The sequence below is a fragment of the Drosophila montana genome, unplaced genomic scaffold (genome assembly GCF_035044405.1).
Source record: "Drosophila montana isolate Dmon_TW-CO22-7 unplaced genomic scaffold, ASM3504440v1 contig_786_1, whole genome shotgun sequence".
NCBI lineage: Eukaryota > Metazoa > Arthropoda > Insecta > Diptera > Drosophilidae > Drosophila > Drosophila montana.
The window spans coordinates 282966-308249 of record NW_026999081.1 but is presented as its reverse complement, the minus strand read 5'-3'; the positions used below and the strand labels follow the sequence as shown (position 1 = coordinate 308249).

The 25284-nt window shown below is 38.7% G+C and overlaps 1 protein-coding gene across 12 annotated transcripts in view; it reads left to right on the top strand.

The window, feature by feature from the left end:
- SK (small conductance calcium-activated potassium channel) overlaps positions 1-25284 on the top strand; it is a 90864-nt gene that overhangs the window by 6626 nt on the left and 58954 nt on the right. For 9 of the 12 annotated variants that reach the window (XR_010438216.1, XR_010438218.1, XR_010438217.1 and 6 more), the window contains exons 3-4: positions 11320-12483; positions 18964-19065. Coding sequence is in view for 8 of the 12 variants with exons in the window: in XM_064698856.1 (XP_064554926.1) it covers positions 11320-12483; positions 18964-19065 (1266 nt within the window). In the remaining 4 variants the exon portion in view is untranslated. Of the gene's footprint in view, positions 1-11319; positions 12484-18963; positions 19066-23356; positions 23481-25284 lie in introns of those variants that run through there. The other 3 variants (XM_064698858.1, XM_064698861.1, XM_064698862.1) reach the window with 2 other exon arrangements.

Genomic DNA, 25284 nt, shown 5'->3' with positions numbered 1-25284 from the left:
AATTCTAATCAAAGTATTTAACCACATCTATGCACTGTATAGGGAACATGCTAGTTTTTTGGATGAGTTGGGTTATGCTCGCCATCAGGTCTGGAAACTTCCTTGCCAATAGAAATGTGTATAAACGAAATTTGGAGCTGGCTCGTTAAGGTTCATGTTAATTGCGAATGTTAATTGCGAATGTTAATGTGAATGTTAATGAGAATGTGAACGTTAATGCAAATGCGCAACGTTTAGTCATCGATTAGACAAACAGTTTATTAATAATGTTAAATTACTGGAGGTTTACGTATGCGGCGCGATAATTAATTTGCCCATTTTTATTGCATGGGCACAAAAACAATCGAAAAAAAAGAACAAAAAAATAAACTTTCCGTTAACATTTCATAAGGTAATTTGGCTAAGTTCCTGCGGTGTGAGAGCTGTGTGTGTGTGTGTGTGTGTGTGTGTGTGTGTGTGTGAGTGTGTGCGCTTCTCTCTGTGTGTGTGTGAGTCGTTACAAACATTTTAGCTCCACTTGACGTATCGTATATATGTGGTTAGATGTAACATCTGCTGATTTTTGGCGCTTCCATTGCCATTGATTGATTTTCCGTGTGGCTGCATCTACTTAAAAATATATTTCCATATACATACATATATATATACATATATATATATATGTATATATATATATTTACTTACATTTGCGGTGCGGATGTATGTATTTGTGTGCCTCTGGGCACATAAAATATTTATACAGTTCGTGTAGTCAATTTACATCCGAGTCCATCAGCGTTGTCTCATCAATGTCAAGCCAATGAACCCAAATCTTTATTGCCAGGCTGCAGAACATATTCAATTTGTGCGCCCACCAAATGGGCGTGTCTCTGTCACTGTGTGTGTGTATGTGTGTGTGTGATACCCTTTTCATGCCAGGCAGCTGTGTGTGAGTGTGTGTGCAGGGTGTGTGCGGGGTAAGTGTATGATAGATTCGTCTTGCTGTCGTTGTTTCTCTTTGTTAGGACAAAGAATTGTATAAATACGTAAAAAACCATGTTGAAATGTTGATGCTGCTCGAATGGCAGCTACCCTGTAAACAAAACTCGACTTAATTGAAACTGTTTTTATGGAACAGGAATATAATATATATTTAAGCTGTTTGAAGCATACAAAGTCGACATTTTTTAAGCCTCTTGCATTTATAGTATATCAGTTTCTAGAGGTAATATGGACAAATATGTAAATCTGAATGAAAACTGGAACAACTTTGTTGATTTCGAAGATCATTTCATAGATGTATACACACTATAGAGTCTATCAGCGCATACCCTATTTGAGAGTGTTTATGGTTACAGTGTATATTAAGGATATTTTGTGTATGCTAAAATAAGTACTCATTCTCACTAGAAAATAAATATCTGGGTATACATAGTAACAGTCTGCACAAGCTGGGTATACCCTATTTGAGCTAGTTACATGGTATGATATGTATGATATTTTAGATAGGGTTAGTAAATACTCATTCAATTAGAAATTTCGAGTATCATAAGATAGAGGTATATAATGTTTAACGATACAGTCTACACAATTTAGGCATGCTCCATTTGAGCAAGATTAGGTTTATAGGGTATAGATAGGATACTTTTTACATGTTTATATATACGCATTCAATTAGTAAGTAAATATCGACTGGCATTAAATATATTTTTATTTATACAGTATACCCTACCAGGGCATACCCTATTTGAGTGTGTTACAAGGTATATGAAGGCTATTTTTGATATGCTCACTAAATACTCATTAAATTCGAAAATATATATTAAATAGCATTAGATACATGGATATAATGTATTATGATACAGTCTTGACAATCTGGGCATACCTTGTTCGAGCATGTTTATGTTTACAGGGTATAGATAGGATATTTTATATATGACAAGTTAATAGTCTTTCAATTAGATAGCTAATATCGAACAGCATTAGATTTATGCAATACTCAATACAGTGTACACAATCTGGGCATAGCCTATTTGAGCTTGCTTATGCTTACAGGATATCTATAGCATATTCTGTATGTGCTAAGTAAATACTCATAGAATTCGAGAGCAACGCATTAGATAATTGCATGCACACTCTGCAGTGAGCATACCCTATTTTAGAATATTTATGCCTGCAGGGTATATTTAAGACATTTTGTATATGCTAAGTACATACGCATTCAATTAGAAAATAAATGGGCGAAAATGGCCAAATCGTTTATGACTCAGTGCCGGCACTCGCACATATACATAAGTACGTGCCCCGCCCCACCCCGCCCCGAGCGGGCCTCCAAAGAATTTTGCCGAAACACATTTCAAAGGCAATATCTTTATAATGGGCATGTGTTATTGTTTACTTCAAAGATATATACATATATATAAATATATATATATATATATATATGTATATATTTGACATCTTTAACAGTCTAGGCATTTGTCTGATATATCTATATATATATATATGTGTGTGTGTGTGTACTTAGTTGGAGATCTAGCTCGACGCTTGTCAAGACTAGACAACGTCAAAATGTCTGTCTAAATCTGCTTTTTTTTTTGTCTTCCTCCTCTCATCTTCTTCTTCTTCTGTTACGTGTGTCATTTCAATTTTCCGTTCAAATTTCTGGGAATGGGAACAAGTAAATTACTTTGGCACAACCTTTTGTGTGTTGTCTGTGCGTGTGTGTGTGTGTGTGTTTGTATAGTACTATATTATAAAAGTATTATATGTAGATGAATGCGCGACTCTTGTCTGAAGGGCAGTTCTAAGTAGCATTCCCGTTGATGCTTTCATTAACTTGGCATCAATTGCCCCGTCGCCCCGCGCCGCCCCGCACCGCCCCGACCACCGTACCAAGCACTCAGCCGATCCGTCCAAAAGTCCTTTGTGTGCTTTGTACCAGGATTGCGGTGTGGCATAGTGGGCGGGAGGCGGGGTCGGACCCACATCGAAAATGTCAGCTCTTGGCATTGTGTTTGGTTTGGTTGGGTGGCTTGGCTGTGCCAGGCACATTCACAATATCAGACATTGTAGCTAAGAAGATGTTTGAAACTTGCTAACATTTTCATTTAGTTGCTCAACTTGAGAAAAGGTCAATCAAATGCTGCTAAAAAAAACCCGTTACCTTCATCATCCCATTGACTTGACTTACAGCCAAAGTGAAAATGTAACCCGCTGACAACGCGCTCAACATTCTCTCTCTCTCTCTCTATATACATATATCTTGGGGAGAGACTCTCCACAGCATTTCGACACTCAGATCTGAACCCTTAGATAACGCCAACCTGAGCGCAAAGTGGCGAAAGCTGCGATAACTTTGAAGCTCTATTGAAAACAATAAAATTTAAGTTTTGGCTTGTAGATAAATTTGTTTTTCATTTTGTAAATTAAGATCTGATAAATTTGTGCTTTTCGTAACTCGTTTCGAAGGGCGCAAGAAGCGCAGTGAAGCGATAAGTTCGGAGCTGAGAACTGCGTTGTTTAAAGAAGCGAGAAGCTTTAAATGTCTCTGACTTAGTTTTTGGATTTTTTTTGTTTCTTTTAATCCTTTTCTTGGTTATCTTTTTAATCAGCTTTTCACTTCATTTCTAGCTGCACAGTTGACTACGCTTCTCGCTTTGCTTCTCAGCGATTTGCTTTAAACTTTTTTCCTAACTTCACAGCTGACTACGCTTCTCGCTTTAATTGTTTGGATTTGCTTCTCATTCGTTTGAAGCTTAACAGCTGACTATGCTTCACGCTTTGCTTCTTGCCCTGCTTCTCGCTATTAATTATTTTGATTTGCTTTCGATTTGCTTCTTACGCCATTTCTAGCTTCACTAATTACTATGCTTCTCGCTTTGCTTCTTGCCCTCCTTCTTGCTCTTCATTATTTTGATTTTCGTTTGATTTGCTTCTCACTTCAGTTATCAATTTTTTAGATTCATTTCTAGCTTCACTTATGACTGCCCTTTTTTGCTTTGCTCTTTTACTTCGCTTCTTTTTGAATTGGCTGTCTTATTTTTTTGCTCACCTTTTTACGTGCTGGGAGTTCGGTTCATATTTCTCTTTCCACTTAGCTTCTCGGTTTTTTATTATTTATTTTTTGCTTTGTTGATTGTTTCACTTCTTGTCTTGATTTTAATTTTGGCGTTTTGCCCTAACTCCAGTGGTCCCTTTACAACGCTTCTCGCTTTTATTTTTGCGTTGCTTTTGCTCATTCTTTTCGATGTTTTTGTTTTCACAATCCAATTTACTTTCCGCTCTGGTAAAGACTTAATTTGTTGCTTTATTGATTAACTAGCTTTTCTTTTCATTTTCGCGATGACACCTTTAGCGCGATAAGCATAACAGGACATTTGCTTAACTTCTCGCATCGCTTCTCGCTTAACGCGTGTATCAACGCTTGTCGCTCTAAATTCATGTATTACTTCTCACTCTGCTTCTCGCCTCGCCGTCTACTACCCGACACTTTTAGGTGCATAAAATGACTCATGAAAACGTTTTAAGCACTTCTCGCTACGCTTCTTCCTTCGCTTTTTTAATAATTTCTAGCTGCTCCTTTTGGCCCCATTGACGTCAGCGGCCGTGACCAAATGGGCTTCTGCTGTTGGCATTTAGTTAACTTCTCGCACCGCTTCTCGCTTAACTTGTTTGTCAACGCTTCTCTATCTGAACGTACGCATGCTTCTCACTCTGCTTCTCGCCTCGCCTTCTACTCCCCTTCACCTTTAAATGCATAAATGACGTATGGAATCGTTTAAGGCACTTCTAGCTACGCGTCTTCCTTATTGTTGCGCTGCCCACAGTTCGCTTTTGTTATCGTTTCTAGCTGCTCCTTGTGGCCCCACTGACGTCAACGGCCGTGTCCAAAGGGGCACCTACCGTTGGCGTTAGGTAACTGCCTTATAAAAGGCATTTGGCTGTAACTTATCCATTCGTTATGGCCGTCCTTTCAAATGTGCTTGACGAATGCAACGAGGTCGGCAGAGGAAATATATGCGAATACTCTTCTAAGCTGGGAATAAAAATGTGGCCGACTTGGGCCAAGTTAACGATTTGCTTGTTTCCTTAGTACCATAATGAATTTATATATACGTACATATATATATATATATATATATATAAGTATATGTGAGGGGTCAGTCCTTGGAACAGAAGAACAGCAACAACAACAATAATTGCACAAAGCTCAGCGCCAGGACGCAGCTCGGCCTCTGATTTTGAGTTGTGCAATAAATTTTTATCTCTACATGCGAACGTCGAACTCGAGTAGAGCCAAGAACCTGGACGGGGGACTGAGAACCTGTCGGTTGCGAGGCAACGCGTATTGGGGATTGGCGCACGTGGAATCAAGCGGCTCGTCGAGAAGGAGCGAGGGGCGTGGAAGAATGGGAGAAGTGGAGGGGGGGGGGGGGTTTGGCGTGAACGGGTAGCTGGTACGGGAGGCGTTGTCCGGAATTGTGGCCAGGCCATTAAACAAGGCTATCAGGTTTGAATGGGCAAACCTGAAGCGGCCATTACACAATAGATTTTTGTTGTTGCTGTTTTTCCGGCTTTTTTCTTATATTTTTTTTTATTTGTATTTTCCTTTTTTTTTTGGTTGTTGGCTTTGTTTTTGTACTGAAGCCAGTTGCTCTGTTTCGGACACGAATCCGTGTCCTGCAGCCGCTGTTGTCGCCGTTGTCGCCGTTGTCGCCGTTGTCGCCGTTGTTTTATTGTTATTGGCCGGGCTGTGTGGCATGTTTTAACGCCGACTGCTGAATGACATCTGGGTCACCTGGCCAACTGGCACATAACTTATGCCCCCGGCACAGTGAGCGCCAGCAGTATGCAACTACCGTTGCCGCAACCGTTCGCAACACACAAAATGTCCATTGTTCGAATTTGCCCCGTTTCTAGAAACAATAAATAGAGACTCTATCAATGCTCTGCACGATGCACTCCACTTGGGCAAAGAACCCATCGCCACAATCCCATAAATCTCATACAATTTTATTGGTAAATTGTACAAACTTGTAAGAAAAATCACTTGAGAATGCTCTGCCCTACTTTCTTTACAAACACACACACACACACACACAAACACATGGGACCACTTGATTTGCTTCTTCTTCTTATTCTTCTTTTAGCCCCCAGGTGTCCTGGGTTCTTTAATAACTTCGTTCTTTATTGTCCAATCTCTATGAAATTTTCCGAGCTTAAATATGCCATACAAAAGTCTTTGCATACCCAAGGACAAGGTTATATCTAGCAAAATTATTTTCCTTTTAAATTTTTGAGAAATCGTACAAAATTTAATACAAAAAATACAAAAACATCTAAAAATGCTTTGCCATAATTTCTTTACATACATATACACACACATGGGGCGGGCTTCATGTGCTTCCCGCGAAATATGGCACAGCCTTAATCTGGTATACAAAAGTCTGTATAAATCTAAGGCAAAGGCCATATCTAGCTCGTAGTATCGATGTTGTCCTTACTATTCCAACATCGATACAGCTCGCTATGAATCGATACATATCGATACATGCAACGCTTATTTCTATATCGATATATACTTCGCTCAAATCTAATATTTACCTTCAAAACTAAGATCCTAGTTTCGTTCCGATCAAGAATATATGCATATGCATATACAATTTTATTGCGTCGCAAATGGTGTCTTCTAATAGACAGTTGCTTATAAAATATTCTGCCAGTCATAATAATTCTTCAATTATTATCCAACACTTAGTAATTTGAATATGAAATGCAAATAACTCTGTTCGCCCGGCTTGTTGTTATGGATAATGAGCCAATTTTAAAATTCTGAAACTTAAGTCGCTTCGTCAACCGAATTACAGAGAATTATCTACGGACATTTACCTCTGTGTGTGTGTGTGTGTGTGCTATGTATGCCATAATAATATTGTTTTACTTTCTGGGTAAGGGGCCACACAGACCCAGACCCAGACCCAGACCCAGAACCAGGCTGTCATAAATTACGCGACAGTGCAATCAATATGAAAAACAGACCCCATCAACGAATATTTTTAATGGCTCTTTTTAAATTGAAGCTTGGAAAATTGAATTCACGTAGCTGTCGCCATATGCAGGTGCACATTATGCCACAACGTGGCCAATTTACAACACTGGTAGCAGCCAGTGTTGGCTTGTAATGAACTGTAATGCCTGATAGAGGAATGCACTCGAAAAAAACATCGTGCCCAACATTTTAGAAAAAATTAAAAAAAAAAAAAAAATTAATCAATTATATTTTTGACAAATTTATATAAAGAAAAAAGTTGTCATACAAAAAAGAATATCCTTTTTTTATCACTGAAGAATTCAAGAAAGTTCTCTAGTATTTGGTGTAAATAAATTGTTTTATGTGCATATGTATGTATAAGGTGAACAAATTTAACCCAATTTGTTGCCACAATTGCTGGCAATGGATTGTCTGGCCCATGGACTGGCAACTGGGGACTGGGCTTGGGCCTCTGTCTCTGGGACCTGGACTGGGGCATCGACTATTATTAGCGGCACGCTCGAATTGCCAACGGATAGCGGCTGGGCGAATAGCTGCCCGATGTGGCTGGATGTTGGTTTGGTGGGTTTTTGGTGGTGCGCAGGTGTTTCGACTTTTTACATTTCGTGTCGCTCTTGTCCCAAGACTCATGTCCTCTGTTAGTGTTATTGTAATTGTGTTACTGTTATTGTTATTGTTACTGTTGTCGTTGTCGTTGTTGTGCTACTGCGAGTCCCGTGTCGAAATGAAACAATTGCTCAAGGCAACAATAATGACAACAATTGCAAATAAGAAGGCTTCAGTCGAAAGTGCTCGACAGGAGCATGTTCTCGAACTCGTATACTCACTGCAAAGCTATCGATATATCAAATAGCTAACACTAACGATAACACAGCTAACGGTATTAACTTTAGACGTGTCGAACTATCGATAGCCATGATCGATATATGTACAGCTCTGGTAAACAGCTGCAATGCCGCTATCAGTAAAACAGGTTAAACAGTAAACATAACACAATCAATATTATCGATTACCCCATCGATAGCTCCCACAATATTAATGGGGGTATCTCTTGTCTTATTGATTTTATTATCGATAGGAGCAATGAAACAAGCCATCGATAACCCTATTCGTAACAGCGATATTGATAGATGTATCAATCTCGTTATTGAGTGCACTTGGGCAAGTATCGATGCCCACAAGCATCAATAATACAATCGATAACGGTGTTAAGACTATCGATAAATGTTTCAGGGCCATGTTGAAATACATGATCGATAAAATCGATAAAATCATAAAACAAATATATAATAATGTCATTGCAATTAGAAATTATGCCTGCTTTCGATAGTTGTATCGATTATGTTCACAATAGTATCAATAGAAAATGTGACTATCGATTGGAAATTGATGAAATTTGGAATGGAATTGATATTTATCGATAGAAAAAAACCTACAAATAAATTTAAATTACGGTGCCCTTATTATAAAAGAACCCAACAACTAAATGAAATAGTCTCGAATTTGATAAGATATGTCAGAAGGGTTGCTTAGTGGCCGGAAAAAAGATTTATGGTTGAATAGCTAAGCGAATATTGCATTGGCTGGCATATATAGAGCATTGCATATGCCAGCTATAGCATTTGTCTAACATTAGCCTGCGGGGTATTCCAACATATTTGAGTAGGTTGTGTTCTGTGGTGCGAGAGGCGACTTTCTTGCATAATTTACAATGCTCGTTTGTATTTATAGCTGAATTATTGATTTTCATTGTTAGATTTTGAAAGTTGTTTCCAAATTAGTTTTTCGTGGCATCCACCTGTGCGCGCAGACCAAGCGAACCAAACCAACCAAACCAACCAAACCTAATCAAACCACCCAACCACCCATCGACCCCGCCCACCTGTCAATCGGCACGTTTCGAGCCACAGCATACACACACTTACACACACACACACACACACCCCCCATCCAGGCAGCCAAGCGACCAACCAGTCGAGCCAACCCGCCATAGCTTTGCATATAAAATATAGAAATGCTTTGCACACGCACACACACACACACACACACAGCTTAAGCTCATGTGCGTGAGTTCATGTTTGCATTTCAATGTTTGCCATCCCGTAGGTGTGCGGTCATCAAGTTTTCCACCTCAGCGGGCTTAGCATTGCAAATACAAACAAACAAACACACAGTTACACACGCTTGTACACACACACACACACACAAACACACACAAACACACACAAACACACACACACACACACACACCTGTTTTTACATATGCATAGCATTGCTTTCGTACACGTGCTTATTGCTCGTATCTATGAACTTTTTGTCGTTATCTTTTACTACTTCTTTTTTTTTCTTCTTCTTCTTCTTCTTCTAGTTGACAAAAGCTTTTTGCCTCGCTGAACTTGGTCTCGGCAAGCTCTTGTCTATGTCAGCTTCTCTTGCGAAGGTTAAACTTCTCTTTTGTATAGCATGAGAGAGTTGATCTCTGCCCACGTTAAGCTTACGTATTGACAAGAGGTTAGATTTGAATCACGGCTGACGCTTTGGCAAATGTGGTACATCTGGTCCCACAGTTAGCTGTAAATCCTCGTCAATTTTACATTGTACCGTTTAAAATCTTAACATTTGGAACGGAAGACCAGTTTTAACATTTGTAAAATGCAACTTCAGTTTTTGATTGTATGTTTACCTTAACGTTTGGTTGAGAGCAGGTTAATGAACTGAAGTGCACTTTTAGCTGATGTCAAATTTGACCTCTGTTTAATTACATGCCTAACAGTAGGTTGACAGGCGGTTAGAAACGAAAATGATCGTAAAATTTGAGCTCTGTTTCATAACACGCTTTACATTTGGTTGACAGGATGTTACAGAACTGAAGGGCGGTTTTAATTCTTGTAAATTTCAACCTCTGTTTAATCATATGCTTAACATTTGGTTGACAAGAGGTTGGGAAACGGAAATGCAGTAGCGAACCGTAGCTAAAATTGTGTCATTATTTAACTTTAGATAAACGATTTTACACAAGCTTAACATTTCGTTGACAGGGGGATAAGAAGCCAAAGTGTTGTAAATTTTAACTGCGTGCCTGATTAAAATAATCTGGATCTCTTGAGAAAACTCTTGCTCTATTTGTGAATGACATACATGATACCTAGGGACTATTCTTCGATCCCAGAGACTTCTGGTATAAACTAACTTAGCTGAACATTAACAAAAATAGTCGATAATCAAATATTGATGTTATCGATAACTATGCCGTCTCTACTGTCAAATACTAGACATAAAGGAATTCCCCATAAAGTAAATAAATATTTTTGATCTGTAACAAGATCCAAGTCATATAGCTGCCATGGAAACAATCGGAAATAAGTATATCAAGTTCTTGTTTGAAATATGTTTTTGTCTTTAAGAGATTTTCACCAAAATTCATGCCTCCAAGTTTAGCCATGCTCCTTAAAAAAATCAATATCGGATTGGTATAATACTATATGTATACAGAATATGGTCGAAGAATAAGTATGACAACGTCTTTAATAATAAATCATGAGCTTCATCATTCTCTAGACATATCCGCAAAATAGCGTCAAATCACAACTACTACATCAAAAAGCATTTAAATTGATCTATATTGATTGTGCGGGAAATAAGCTTTTGTATTCAACAAGGCTGCAAATGAGGCTTGAGCCAAGTTGGCTAAGAGGATGATGGAAGCATCTCCGACCCCATAAAGTATATATATATATTCTTGATCAGCATCAATAGTCGGACACGATTTAGCCAGATCCGTCTGTCTGTCCGTCCATCCGTATGTATGAACGCAAGGATCTCAGAAGAGCTATATGAGCTAGAGAGAAATTTTGAGCGTAGGTCCTACAGTAGGGCCCGTGCAGTACGAGTTTGTTCCCGATAATCGATAACTTGGTCCGTTTTCCAGCAATCGATAAGAATCGTTATCGAAGTTCTTATTTTTGAGCAAATCTCTTAGGCTTTAAGAGCTAGAGGGACCAAATTTGACGAGCTGCATTTGGTGTTGTTAGAAGAGGGTGCAGGGTATCCCATAGTCGGGAACTCCCGACTAGAGTCTCTTACTTGTTTTATTTGTATGGCTAAAAATATGATGGCAGCACTTTAACGTTTTTACAAAAACAGAAAAAATAAACGAAAATCTAAAATTGGATAAATGAAATTGAATGAAAAATCAATTGAATTGTTTTAATGCAATTTACGATGATAGCTGTAAAATGGCAACTGTAGTCCTAAAGGCTTTTCCATTTTCCCATTTCCCATTGCAGATGTCAATTCAAAAGCTAAACGAGAACGCGAACTCGGGCTATGTTAGCTCCGAGGAGACGGACTCGCTGCTTGTATCGAACCCAACGAAGGGCGGGCGAACCGCATTGCTGCGGCAGGTGAAGAGCAGCTCGGCAAATGGACCAACATCGAACAATATGGCTTCCACGTCCGGTGGCAAACCGACGCTGATGCGTCAGGATCGGACATCCACATATCTGACAAGTCCGCAGCAGTCGCAGCATATCCGCATGGGCTCCGAGGAGAGTATGCGCGGCGGCATTGGTATCGGGCACAACGATGAGGATATTGAGCAGGGGCTGCGTGCCGCCATTGTGCCTGACATTGAAGTACACGAAGAGGACCAAGAACTAACACAAAATACATCAACAACAACAACAATATCGGCATCGGCCAGCTTGGCTGGCGGTGCTCTGACCAAGCAGCAACAGGAACAGAAACCGACCATATCAATTATGAATTTAAGCCTGAAACCGCATGACGGAACTGCAACGGGAGCGGGATCGGGTGCGGGAACGGGTGCGGGAACGGGCACCGGCTCGAGTCATCCCAATTTGGGCACATCATCATATCAGAATCTATCATCCAGCATACCGCCAAGTGCGCCCAGTCGTTGTCGTGCCTGCCGCAATTGCAGTCGACGGGCATCGACGACGCCCATCTCGACGGGCGGCCAGATTGATCGATCTGCCTCGCGGGACAGTGTGAAAAGTGCCTTCCAACAGGGTAACCTGACCAGCTCGATGGCCATATGCATATCAAACTCAGCCCTCCAACAGCAGCAGCAGCAGCAGCAGCAGCTGCAGCATCAGCTGCTGCAACAGCATCCGCATCACCAGCAGCTGCATCAGCAACAATTTCAGCTGCATCAGCAACAATTGCAGCTGCATCATTATCAACAGACACAGGTGCCGCCAGTGTTAATCACATCATCGCCGACAAACGGTTCGCGGATCATCAGGCAGAGCTCACAGCCGGAATCGAGCACCACGGCCATTTGCTGTGGCTCGCACAGCTCCTGCGGCCACTCCCACACGGTACCGAATGTGTCCCTCAAGCAGCTGCGGGAAAGCACCACAGATGGCATTGCGGGCATTGCCGCCGATTCCCTGAGGATCAATGGCGGCATGCGCCCATTCAAACAGGTAAGCGACAATCTGTTTATTTTCTAACTCCAGCCCCCCTTCAAAAATAAAAACCAAATGCCAGTAAACTGGCCCAAAGGGATATTGGGATCTAGGGGAATTTTGGCTGTGTACATAACCTCAACTAAATGTGCCTAGAAATAGCTTAACCTCAAAGTGTGTACATAGCCTCGATAAACTGTCTCTATCTCGCTCTATCTCGCTCTATCTCTATGTATCTTTGGTGTACACTGTACTACATAGAAACCCATACTACGTGTATGTAAACGTGCACTCGATGTTATGTGTTTGCCTCAACCTCAATCCAACCCACCCCATCAAAAAATAAAAGGAAAAAAAGAATAGAACAGAACAGACTACAAAATAAATAGCTAGAAAAAAAAAGTAATATATATATATCACACAGCAGCCTTGATTACCGTTGCTTTCAACGGAGCAATTAATTTTAATTGATTTCGGTTTGAAATGTAATGCTCTGTGATATTGATTGGTCACACTGTTTCACTGGCGCAACTTTGCAACAAGTTGGCAGCTCGCAAAGCAAAAAACAAAACTTGGCGCATTGACAACTTTTCCATTTTATTCATTTAGCCGGCAAAGTTTTTGTTTTTATTGCCTGATTAAGAAACCTGTCTACCTGGGTTATTCACATTAGCCAGCTAAATAGAGATGGGCAGCTAACGATAGTCGTTACTTATCGCCACGTAACGATAACAAATGCAATTAATTTTAATTGTACTTGATAAAGATAATAATAAGCAGGCAACCAACTAGGGGTCAGTCTTCATTAGGTCCAGTTAAACGCAGCTCTCTGTCAATTTTGATCAATTTTAATCAATTCAATCTTCACTAATAGTTCATCTTGTTCTTACCTCGGCCAATCGCCACTTGAGAGTGGCAAAGACTAATTAGCTCTGCAAGTCGGCTTACGGTCCAGATAATTGCCTACCCTTAATGTTAAGCTTGTGTGATTGGTTCTCTATATCGTCATTTTAATCCCAGTTTAAATAATACAACACTTAAATTAAGACTTGATGACAAAATATCTTCGTTTTTGTTAGAATTCCATTAATATATCCAACTGGCTTATCAGCGAGATAAATCTCAACCATGCTTTTTATAAGGTCTGACAATTTAGTTTTCTATTCAGACTTTATACTCTGACTTATGCTTGAGCAAATATATTTCGTTTCCGTTTGGTTAACTCTTAGAAAGGATTGAAATACCTGTCAGGTTAGGCTTAAAATAGTTTTTGACCGAAGCTATCGATAGTTATCGATGATCAAGTTTTGCGTTTTAAACTTTTCCCTAGTAAGAAAATCAGGATATCTTAAATTATCTATAACATTCATTCAATTATATCTTATTAAAACTATCGATAGTCATACCATCCCTAAAACAAGCTGATTTATTGCTTTTAAGTTGTATTGAAAACGAAACGAATATGTGTATATATTTTAACTATAACGAGCTTCGATAGTTGATATAAGTTGTACGAAAAAGATACATGAAATATTTACAATCTATGATTTATCGATAGGCACGACCTTTCTAAAACTATCGATAAGCAAACTTTTGCGAACTTGTGTTATATAAATATATTTATTTATTTGCGAAAGTTTATGACGACTTCTAACTAAGCTGATCATAAACAAAAATTTTGAATAGTCACATATTGATGTTATCGATAAATATGCCATCGAGCGCAATTGTGCTCGATTGGACGGTTATGTAGCTTTTATCTTGCACGTGCCTCGATATCTATTTAAAATCTTACTATACTATATACATATGTAGCTATATCTACCAACCCCTAAGTACTAGTCTTAGTTTGTAAGCCAACAAAAAAAATAAAAACAAAAGAAACAACATCAACAAATTATTGTGTAAGTTTTGTTCAAATTGATTTTCATGCCTACTAAGTACTTAAGTATTATAATAGGCATTCAGGCATTTTCATCGTTTTTGCTTTTCATTTATATTTTAGATTTTCTTTAGATAATTTTTTGTTGTTGCTTGTTCCTTCGTGTGCTTCACATTTTCACGCGCTGAAATCCAATTAGTGAAAATCAATATTGCTCATACGCCACGTTGGCTCAATAATATTAATTATAATATTTTCTGTTTTCATTTTCTTTTTTGTCGATCATAATTAAAACATTTTTGTTTACGCCAGCAACAACTTGGGCATGAGTTCACTTAGTGGCCGACTGAGTGTGTGTGTGTGTGTGTGTGTGTGTGTGTGGATGGGTGTGTGTCTATCTGTGTGTGGGCTGCGTGGGTGGCTGAGTGGTTTATTTACTTTGCCAGGCAACTAGAGAAGACTGTAAATCAAATTCGAGTGGTAAAACTCGAAACTCAATTGAAAAGCGTCCCGCAACGCAATTGATTATTCATATTTCACTTGAATTTGAAATTAGTTCAAGTTGTCAATTTATATTCATATATTTCTTTTATATACCGAACCCATTAAAAATGCCTGAAATGGGTATATTCGTTTTGTGCAAATGTAGGCAGGGTAGCATAATGTCGATGAACCCCTCGATATACGAGATTATGTGAGCTAGAGACTTATAATTTGGTATGTAGACGCGTTTATTGCCCCTAAATTTTATTACAAATGATCGATAACTTACATCGTTTCATTGTGATCGATAAGTATCGATATTCAGATAAGCTTTCTTGGCCATATCACATTTCGAATGTAGGTTCTCGTGGAGTGCATCTGTCGAGATTTAGAACATTTCATTTTTTGGTTCATTTGTCTGGTCGTTTGTATCTGTATGGACCCATCGATCTCGAAGACTATATGAGCTAGAGACACATAATTTGGAATATAGGTGCGCTTAGTGGCCGCGCAGCTCAATTTCATTTCAAATGATCGATAGCTTACACTGTTTTAATGAAATCGATAAGTATCGATTTTCAGCTAAGCTCTTTTAGCTATATCTCAGGGTTTAGCAGAGCCAAACATGAGACATTTCGAATGTAGGTTCAAGTAGAGTGCACACACATCCAAAACATTTAACATTGTGGATACATCGCCTCATTGCCACCAAGTCTACATTTTTGAGATATAGCTTTGGACTTTGGTTTTCACACAAGTTCTAATGCCATAAATATGCCCTGTAAATTTCATTAGGATCGGACAAAGAACACCGAAGATGCTTAAGGCGTATTTTCTATAGTGTGGTGTCTTAGGGAAGAAGAAGCACAGTCGCAGCAATAACTGATAAGCTAGTTGAGTGCATGCTTGTGTGTGTGTGTATGTGTGTGCCTTTGTGTATGTACATATGTCTAGAAAGAAGCGTGAATGTTTGTCACTGCAGCTTGGCATATGTATTAGGGTATCTTCAAGTCGGTTATACCCGACTCTTGCTTGTCACGTAGCGCAGCCATTAAATATGAATGCTGTTTCAGTGCTGTTTAAAAAGATACCCAACCCGCCCCGCCCGTAACCCGTGTACTCTAAGCCAGCATTGGCCGGAGGCCAATAAGAAATGTTAACGGCACTAAATATAGAATTATAATTGGCATTGTAATTAATATCAATAAATTTGACAATGTCTGAACTTTCAATAGATTTTATATATCTCGAGCGCCTTTCTTCACGCCGGCCTGGCTGTGTCTGACCTTAAAATGATTGATGAATGTTTTCACTCTTTGACATTTGGTGTCGCGTTTTTATCATTTTCGGTTTTATTTTCGTATTTTTATTTAGTTTATTTTTGCCCCCCTCCCCCCTCCCCCCCCCTCCTTTTTTTTTTTTGGGTTTTTTGTTCACCCTTGTTGACACTGCGGCAACAACAAGAACGGCAACGGCTGTAGTTAATTGGCACTTCGTCCCGTTGGTAGAACGCGCGGGAGGGGTGCGGTCGGCGCTTTGCGGGGAGTTTGGCACACACAAAGTCCGGCATTGCTGTTAAACAGGAAAGCAGCTTATGACCAATTTCTCTCACCCTGTGTGTGTGACAGAAAGCTTTGTCACATTGAAAAACTTGCCAAAGCTAATGGCCTCTGAGAATAATGATGTCTTGGGCATGATAATAGCTTGCCCTATGGCAATGGCAATGTCAATTTTCGCGCTACATATACATATCAATTGCCTGAACCTAACCCAATAAAAGAAAAAAGTTTGCTGCTTTCTATTTGTATTTGGTATCGACTAATGCATATATTCATATTTAAAAGCTCCAAGCTTTCAGCTCAAGTCCTACTTAGGCAACCGACCGCCCGCCGCCCGGGCTGGCCGCATAAATTTTGTATGCAATTTAAAGTATTGCCAAGCCATAAATACTTGACTATATGCTTAACTATGCATGTGTTTGCGTGTGTGCTTGTGTGTGTGTGTGTGCGTGCAAGCGAGTGCGCGCGGCAAACAAAAAAAAAGCTTTGACATTATGCGCGGCCGCGAGTTAAAAGCTTTGGCGCAAAAGCTTGCGCACCGCTTGCAAGTTTACATTTAGTAGTTTCATCTGTTCAAAGCTTTTTGCACTTAATTATGCAACACGCCAGCAAACTTTTCATTCATTGTGCACTCGCACACATACAGACACACACACACGCACACGACCACACACACGGGCGTGTGCGTGCTGGCGCTTTGTTGTTAAAAGATTTCAATTTGGCAGCTAGCGTGGGAAAAGCTAACGGATTTAGTCAGTTGTAAACGGTCACACATTGTGCTAATATGTTAATGATATGCATTTGCATTTAACTTTGTGGCTCATGCTAATTATTTTGTAATTATTTTCAAATTTGCCATTTTGATTTGCCGGCGCTGCGCATTTAATTTTTTTTATCCATTATTGATTTATTATATTGTGTTTTTTTTTTTTTCTAATTTTATTTGTCATTTGCATTGTGGCGTTGCCTACTTTTGGGCGTGCCTTAAGCCTAACAGCAGTTGCCGAAGACTTAATACCCTTACGCGCATATTAATTTGTTTGTTTTTCATAGACTCATCTAACCAAAATCTTATTAGATAATAAACAGTATATACCCTTCTAGAGAGTATTGTGACTTTGTCATGATATATGTAACGCATAGAGGCAGACATTGCGGATGCCCTTGAGTATATAACTTCTTGATCAGTATCAGTTAATGAGTCGATATCGCCATGTCTGTCTGTCTCTTGGAGGTTGTAGTTTAACACCCAAATGCGTTATACTGCCGGGTGCCGTGATCCATAGATCGAAAGAGGTTTACGATCGACCTCCTGCCAAACCAAGGTAGAAGACACAATCAAACTGTCGTGTCTTCAATTGGTACCCGCGGAACTGACGTTCCAAAGGTGCTCTGATTAATCCTATAAAAGGAACCGTGAGAGACTACATACATATGTATGTATGTTGACATTAGCCGTAACAGACTTCTATATCTTATGGACACAGACGTGAAGCTTATCGATTAAGTTTTTTGCGATATTTTGCCCGTGCTTGGCATCAACGAGTTTCTCTGTGCTTTTTCCATATATCCATATATCTGCTAGGGAATTTAATCTTCGGCGTGTCGTAAATAGCCATTCTTTTCTGTTTATGTTATCTGCAGTCAATAAATTTCGAACTTCTTTGGAAGTCGATTCCAGGTATTTTACACAGCGTCCGGTCTGCCTTCACGATTAGCCTATCTATCTATATATTTGAGTAATCCGATACCGCCTGTAATAAAAAAAGTATATTTAACAGCCTTGGTTCGTTTAGAATGTGCCGATATTTGGACAATTGGGCATAAATACATACACACAGACATATCTACATATATGCAAAGCAGAAAATTTTGTTTGGTCCAGATATCTTGAAAAACAAAAAAGTTGTTCATACAAGAACGTACATTTTACCGATCGATCTTATGGCAGCTATATGATATAGTAGTCCGATCCGGCTAGTTCCGACATATATACTGTCTGTAACAGAAAGATGGAGCTATGCAAAGTTTTTTCAGCTAAAACTGAGAGACTAGTTCGCATAGAAACAGACAGACGGACGGACAGACGGAAAGCCTATATCATATCGGCTGTTGATGCAGATCTAGAATGTATGTACATATATACTTTCTGGATTTGGTGATGTCTCCTGCTATGTATCACACAATCCTTGACAAAATGATAATATCCTCCACAAGGGTGTTTTACACCCAACAATCAAGTAAGCCCCTCTGTCAGCCCACCTTAACCAAACCTTAATCAATACTACCCCTACTTATATTATTAAATGTATTCAACTAAGTCTTAGTTATTTGGAATTAACCATTTGAGTATCTTTATAAACTAACATATTATATACATATCTAGCTACATACATACATATATTTAAATGTAATATTATGGAGTTTACTTAAATGCCAATTCGAGTTATGCTTAGCATTATGTTTGTATACTAGCCCCATTCACCCATATATACGCATTTCTATGTAAATTAACTAACTATTTAATTAACTAACTGTACTAATCACAATTCGCATCAATAATTCCTCCTTCAGGGCGTTCTTCTAATGCCTCGCACATTGTCCGAAAGCCGAAAGTTGCGACTTAGAAGGGCCTTCACAGAGGCCACTAACGAAACGCTACAATGCTCCAAAATGGTATTTAATTCTAAATTCTAACAAATTCACCCCACCTCCCCCCCCCCCCCCCTCCAAAATAACAAAAAATCACAAGAAACTAAAGAAATCTTATGGCAATTAAAAACAAACCCAACTTCGATAAGCATTTTGACGTTGAATTAATATGTATTGTGTATGTATATACAAAATACCAACAACTATAGCAAAAATACCAAAAAATACACAAAACAGTATTAAAATAAATTTGAAACAGTTTTGTAATTAAAATTTGATTGCGATTACATTTGTGGCACCAAAAATGCGAATACATTTGCAAATTGGATGTATTGTTTTTTTGTTGTTGCTGTTGCTGTTTCGTTTGTTTTGAGTACACATATTCGTACTCACATTCGTACTCATATTCGTATTCATATTCGTACTCATACGGCTCAGCTCGCTTCAGCCTCGTTGAATTGAAAAAACCTAAATGCAATGCTTCATTGAATGCCGCTTGTAGCTGATTCTGATTATGCTGATTATATTCATTCGTTCACATTCACATTCATTCACGGAATTTGCATTCATATGCTGTTTAGCTCGTTATTGCTTTAAGCCTGTAGCTGATAATAGTTATATATACATATATATATATATATATATAGATATACATACGGACAGCATTAGTAATGTTCGAGAATTATTTGAGAGATCTTCAAGGTAAGCGTAGATTTGTTCTTTTTTGCCTGCCGTTGCCCCTGCACACGTTTTTTTTTTTGCCCAATGCACAAATTTATTGCCCGAACAAAAACGTTCTCAATTGTTTTTAGCAAAAAATATGTATATGTAACACATATTTAATATTACTTGATTATTGCAGTCGTATAAAATAATTAATATTGTACTAAAGCAACTTGGGGAATTATCTAAAAACTTGAATAATCTTTTTTTCTAATGTTAACACAGTTTTTGGCCAACTGAACTAGTATTTTTTTATTTCCCTACTAAAATTGTTCTATCTTAGCTCAAACAATTTTAATTAATTATTACGAATATTTTCCCTGTGAAAAATAACATAACAAATAACTATAGAAACATACATATTGAAAATTGCTGCGTTATCATTGATGTTCTTCACAAAAACTTTGAACAATGTTTGTAATCAAATCAAAGTTACGATTTAGGGACAAATATATACTTATATACATGGGGATATAATGTGCTGAATTTGAACCAGCACCCTGCTGTGTGTTAGCACGTTTATAGCTCCGTTTTGATTGATGTTCTCCATGAAGAAAGCCTGAGTACAAATTGAGCCCAGCATGGCGCCGTTAGTAAGTCGAGACAAACACTTATATACATGGGGATATAATGTGTGCAATTTGAACCATTGACCTGCTGTTGTTCAGCACTTTTATAGCTGCGTTTATTATTGTAGTTCTTCATAAAGGAAGCTTGAGTACACTTTGGTGGCCGCATGTTGTCCAGCCTGTCTGTCAGTCGGGACAAACTTTTATATGCGTAGGGATAGACTGCGTTAAATTTGAACCAGCGACCTGTCGCTTAAAGCTGCACTATTATTAATGTTCTGCATAAAGGAAGATTCAGTACAAATGTAGCCCTGTTTGTTGACCAGTCTGTCAGTCGGAACAATTTCTTATATATGGGGAAATACTGCATTCAATTTGAACCAGCGACCTACCGTTTATAGCTACCATATTATTGATGTTCTCCATATGGGGATCTACTGCGTAAAGGAGACCCAAAATACAATCTAGGACATTTCGTATGAATCATCAATGTATCAATGTATCTAAACTCAAGGCAAGGTGAAACATATTGTACATTTTGTTCCCAGCAACTGTTGCAATTGCAGCACATAAATTGTTTGTATTACATTTGAAAACCCAAACTAAATACTCAAAATGTTGTATTCGAAACTTTTAGGTATTTTCTTGTTGTTGTTTGCCTTTTTTTTTTTACTTAGTACTTAGTTTGGGCCATTAAAAGTGCTTAAAATTGGCTTGGACACAAGTTTTGGGTCTTATTCAAGCTGACATTTTTCAGTTTTGTCGTAAACTTTCCACAATTAATGTTTGCGGTCAAATTAAGTTGTGTGTTTCTTAATATACAAAAAAGAAAAGAAAAATAGCAATTTCTAAATTTCTGGAATTTATAGCCCTAAAATTTGGCTAAAAGCGCTTTGTAAAACAAATTTTGGCCGCTCGCCAATAATTGTTGAATAAGCATTTTTTTTGTTGTCTTTTCTGCTTTTTTTTTTTTGCTGAATGTACAGAGGTACTCGTAATTTTTATTGGGAATAATGCCATGTGAAACAAGGTTTTTTTTTTTTTTTTTTTTTTTTTGTAGTGCTTGGTCGAGCGGTCAGGGCGGGCAAAGGGGTAAATGCTGTGAGTCATGGCTGCATCGGCACAGGGCATCTTCAAGTTCATAAAAACCTGTCAGCAGACAAACGGCCATTAAGATTTTGGCCCGGGTCCACTGCCAGTCAGACCCATTGCTAAAAAGAGAGCATCACATGGTTGACAGTCTGCGAAGGCTGTAAAGTTGGGGGAAGATTGTCGGCGGGACAGTAGCCGAGAGCCGGCGAGAGCGTTTCATGACGTACGCAATCGATTGTACTACCCGTTCGTAATGTGAAAAGAGTATATAGGTTTTCTACAATTTAAATGCCATGCCTACTGAGGGCGGTCTTCAAAGTCTTCAAGTTAGACTGATCAACTCTTCTTCAGATCAATTACAAAAATAGATGTCATTAAAATAGGTATTTCTTTATATTTAACAATGTTTTGCCTGATTGTGTGATTGAGCGACTGATTGACTGATTGACGTCAAGCGAAAAGAGTTGCAAAGCTGACATTTATACTCTGGTCAAAATCTCTAGTTTTTCAAAGTTTAAATGTCAGACTGAACTCCGCTTTTTCAGATCAATTCTTAAAATATATATATATCGAAAAAGTCGATTTATTAAATATATTTAACTTATTTGTAAGCTAAAGACCTAGTACATGTTTCATGGAAATTCCACCTGAAATTGTGGCAAATGAGTGTAAAAGTATAATTTCAACATCTGGGAAATTCCACCTGATACTGTGGAAAATGAGTGTAAAAGTTGTAGACCAACTTTTTGATTTCTCATTCGAACTGTGTAGTCTAGATAGATTTCTATTTTCCATTGATTGTGAACGGGCATTACGCAGTCGGTTCTATTCGACTGCAAACTGCCCTGTTTCTATCCATTTTCCAACTGAACGCAGAAAGGCTAATAGGGGGGGAGGGGGGGGGGGGGGGCGGTTTAGCGGTCAATGCGGATGTCTCTCTCAGCGGCCGCGACGGCAGCTGTTTCCAGTCAATTGCCAGCAAATCAGCAATCGGCGGCAATCGGTAATCGGTTATCGGTTATCGGGAATGGGCTAATCCACAATCGCGATCCGCGACGCGTGCTGACAAAAACGTTTCTTTTGCGGCAAAATTAGACGGAAAATTGGAAAGCACACACGAAAAAAAAAAAACAACAACACAAATGAGAAAAATAAGAAAATAATTATAAATAAAACAATTTTCGGCTGGGCAAGAGCATTGAGCGCGACCGACGGGCACAGGTCGTAGCCAGCCACACAGATGGCCAGAAAGTCAAAGAAACGTATTTGAGTCAAATTGAAAGGCCGTTGTTGTTGTTGTTGTTGTTGTTGTTGTTGTTGTTGCTGTTGTTGCTGTTGTTTTGGTCGTGTTTTGTTTACATTTTGGACAATTACGCAGCCGAATGTCGGCAAAATCGAATTGAAAATTTACGAAAATCAACAGCCGATTCGTTCGGGCAAATCAAAAACAAATCAACATTCAAACTGTGTGGAAACGGTTCGAGGAAAAATCCAAACCGAAACCGTATTGATATATAAAAATAGGAAACAAACAAAATGCATTATTTGCCACAAGCAATTAAGTGAAAATGAAAAGTGTTAGCGAAAATTGCCACTGAAAGCGGAAAATATCATCGAAGCAAACCAATATATACATACATACATACATATACATATATTTTTTTTTGTATTTTTGTTATTGTTAATCGAGTTGACAGTTGCTGCGCATTGTGCCGTGTGCCGTGTGGCATGTCGCCTGCCTCTTGCATGGAGAACCAATGCAAGGGCAGCCTCTACAAGAAGTGCCCGTGTCCTGGACCGGTGCAGCCAGCTGCCGTTGCCGTGGACACGCTCCCAGGCACGTGCCCAGCCGTGAACATTGCAATGCCAACGTCAGCGCAGCTGCCGCCAGTTATGATGACGCGCACCGCCAGCGTTGGCGGCGGTGGCGGCGGTGGTGGCGGTGGCGGTGGCCTTGCTGGTGGCGCCGCAAATGCGTCACGCCGCACCTCCCTCTGGCTGGAGACGCTGCGTCAGACCCGCAAGCTTTCCTATGCCAACGAGCGCCCAGTGCTGGTAAGTTCGCGGCCAACTCCCCCAATCAGATTCAATGCCAATTGCCCGAAACTAAACCCCCTAACACACACACACACACACACACACACACACACACACACACACACACACACACAGACACAGGCACACGCTCACCCCACAAACAGCTAACAATAACCGTAACTCTGACGTATGTACACGTATGACATATATGCCAGCAGGTTTCAGGTCCATTTCCATCGAGCACGTTGGCTGCCCATTGGTCCAACTATACAAATAAATAACGCATCGCTTCTCAACTCAAACTGGGGCTCTACCAAGTTATTTTCATCCAAAGCATCTGCAAACGCAAACACAACACACGCGCTCACACACACGCTCACTCACACACGCACATTCACGCACATGCACACGCACACGCACACGCAGGAAATCAGAACAACAATAAAAAATTGTTTACTTTGAATAGGCATAGCAACGTTTGCATGCCCTTACTTTTAAAAAGAATTATATTCCATTTGGTTGGGAGGCGAAAAATTCGCATATGTTACGTATACCTAAATATTAAAATAACAAAATTTCCGGGAATTATAACGGGAATTTGAAATTGTTGCTCAAAAATTGTCGATTTGTTTCGAATATATTTGAATACGTTCAATTTGGATTTTGATTCATTTTGAATATTTTAATTATTATTATTATTTTAAAATAATATTTGAAGTTTTGAGCATTTTAATTTTAGGCTCAAAAAGTTTGATTTCTTTCAAATATTTTGTTTAATATTTATTTGGAATATTTTATTTAATATTTATTTTGTATATTTTAATCAATATTAATTTTGAATTGAAAAGTTTCGATATTTATGAATATTTCAATTAATATTTATTTTGTATATTTAAAATTGGAAGCATTTTATTTAAGTTTCGACCTTTTGTTTATTGTGTATATACTAATCGATATATATTTCCCGAAAATCAATCATTTAGTTATCGATAAGTTTCGCCATCAAATCTTATCAAAACGGTTTAGTATATTGATACTTATATATATATATATGCCGACTGACGGACTGACCGATTGTCTGATCGATTGACCGACTGATTGATTAATTGGTGAAATTTTGAATGAATCTGAAAAATGTATATACATATGTATCTTAAATGATATGATGATGCGTTTCATGAAGTTCCACTCGCAAGTGTGGAAAAATAGCGTATAATTGTTGTCTACAACTTAGTTTGTTTATCATCCAATAGGCCAGAGACTCATTTACAAAATATTCCTGTGAAAGTTCATTTGAAAAGTGTTTCACACTATTCGGAGAATCCAACTGTTCTTGTTCGAAATGGGGAGGACCAGATTTTTCCTGGGAATTGTGATTAAGCTGTGCTGTACAATTTTTGTCAAATGCAGGCCTCCTTAATGCGAATTATGCAAATAACATGCTGGGATATTGAATAAATTAATTTTAATTAGTAAAATCCCTTCAGGGAAGCTATCCAACTGTTCCAGCTATAATCTACAATTTATGTACATACTAATGAATAACTACATACATACATATGTACATATATAATCAAAATAATAACATCTTAGACAACAATATAAGTGCTCAAGGCTGTAATAGGCATAAGATTATATTGATTTCCGTGTATGAATCGATTCTAGTATGCATTTCAAATTACAAATAATTGCATACTGCAGAAAACTAACATTTATCAGGTGATTTTCATATGAAAATTGCTGGTCTTTGGCTCATTTTGCTGCATAAATGCGAACCGATATTGTCCAAGTGCCGTACGACCAATCGGAAAATGCCGTTCTT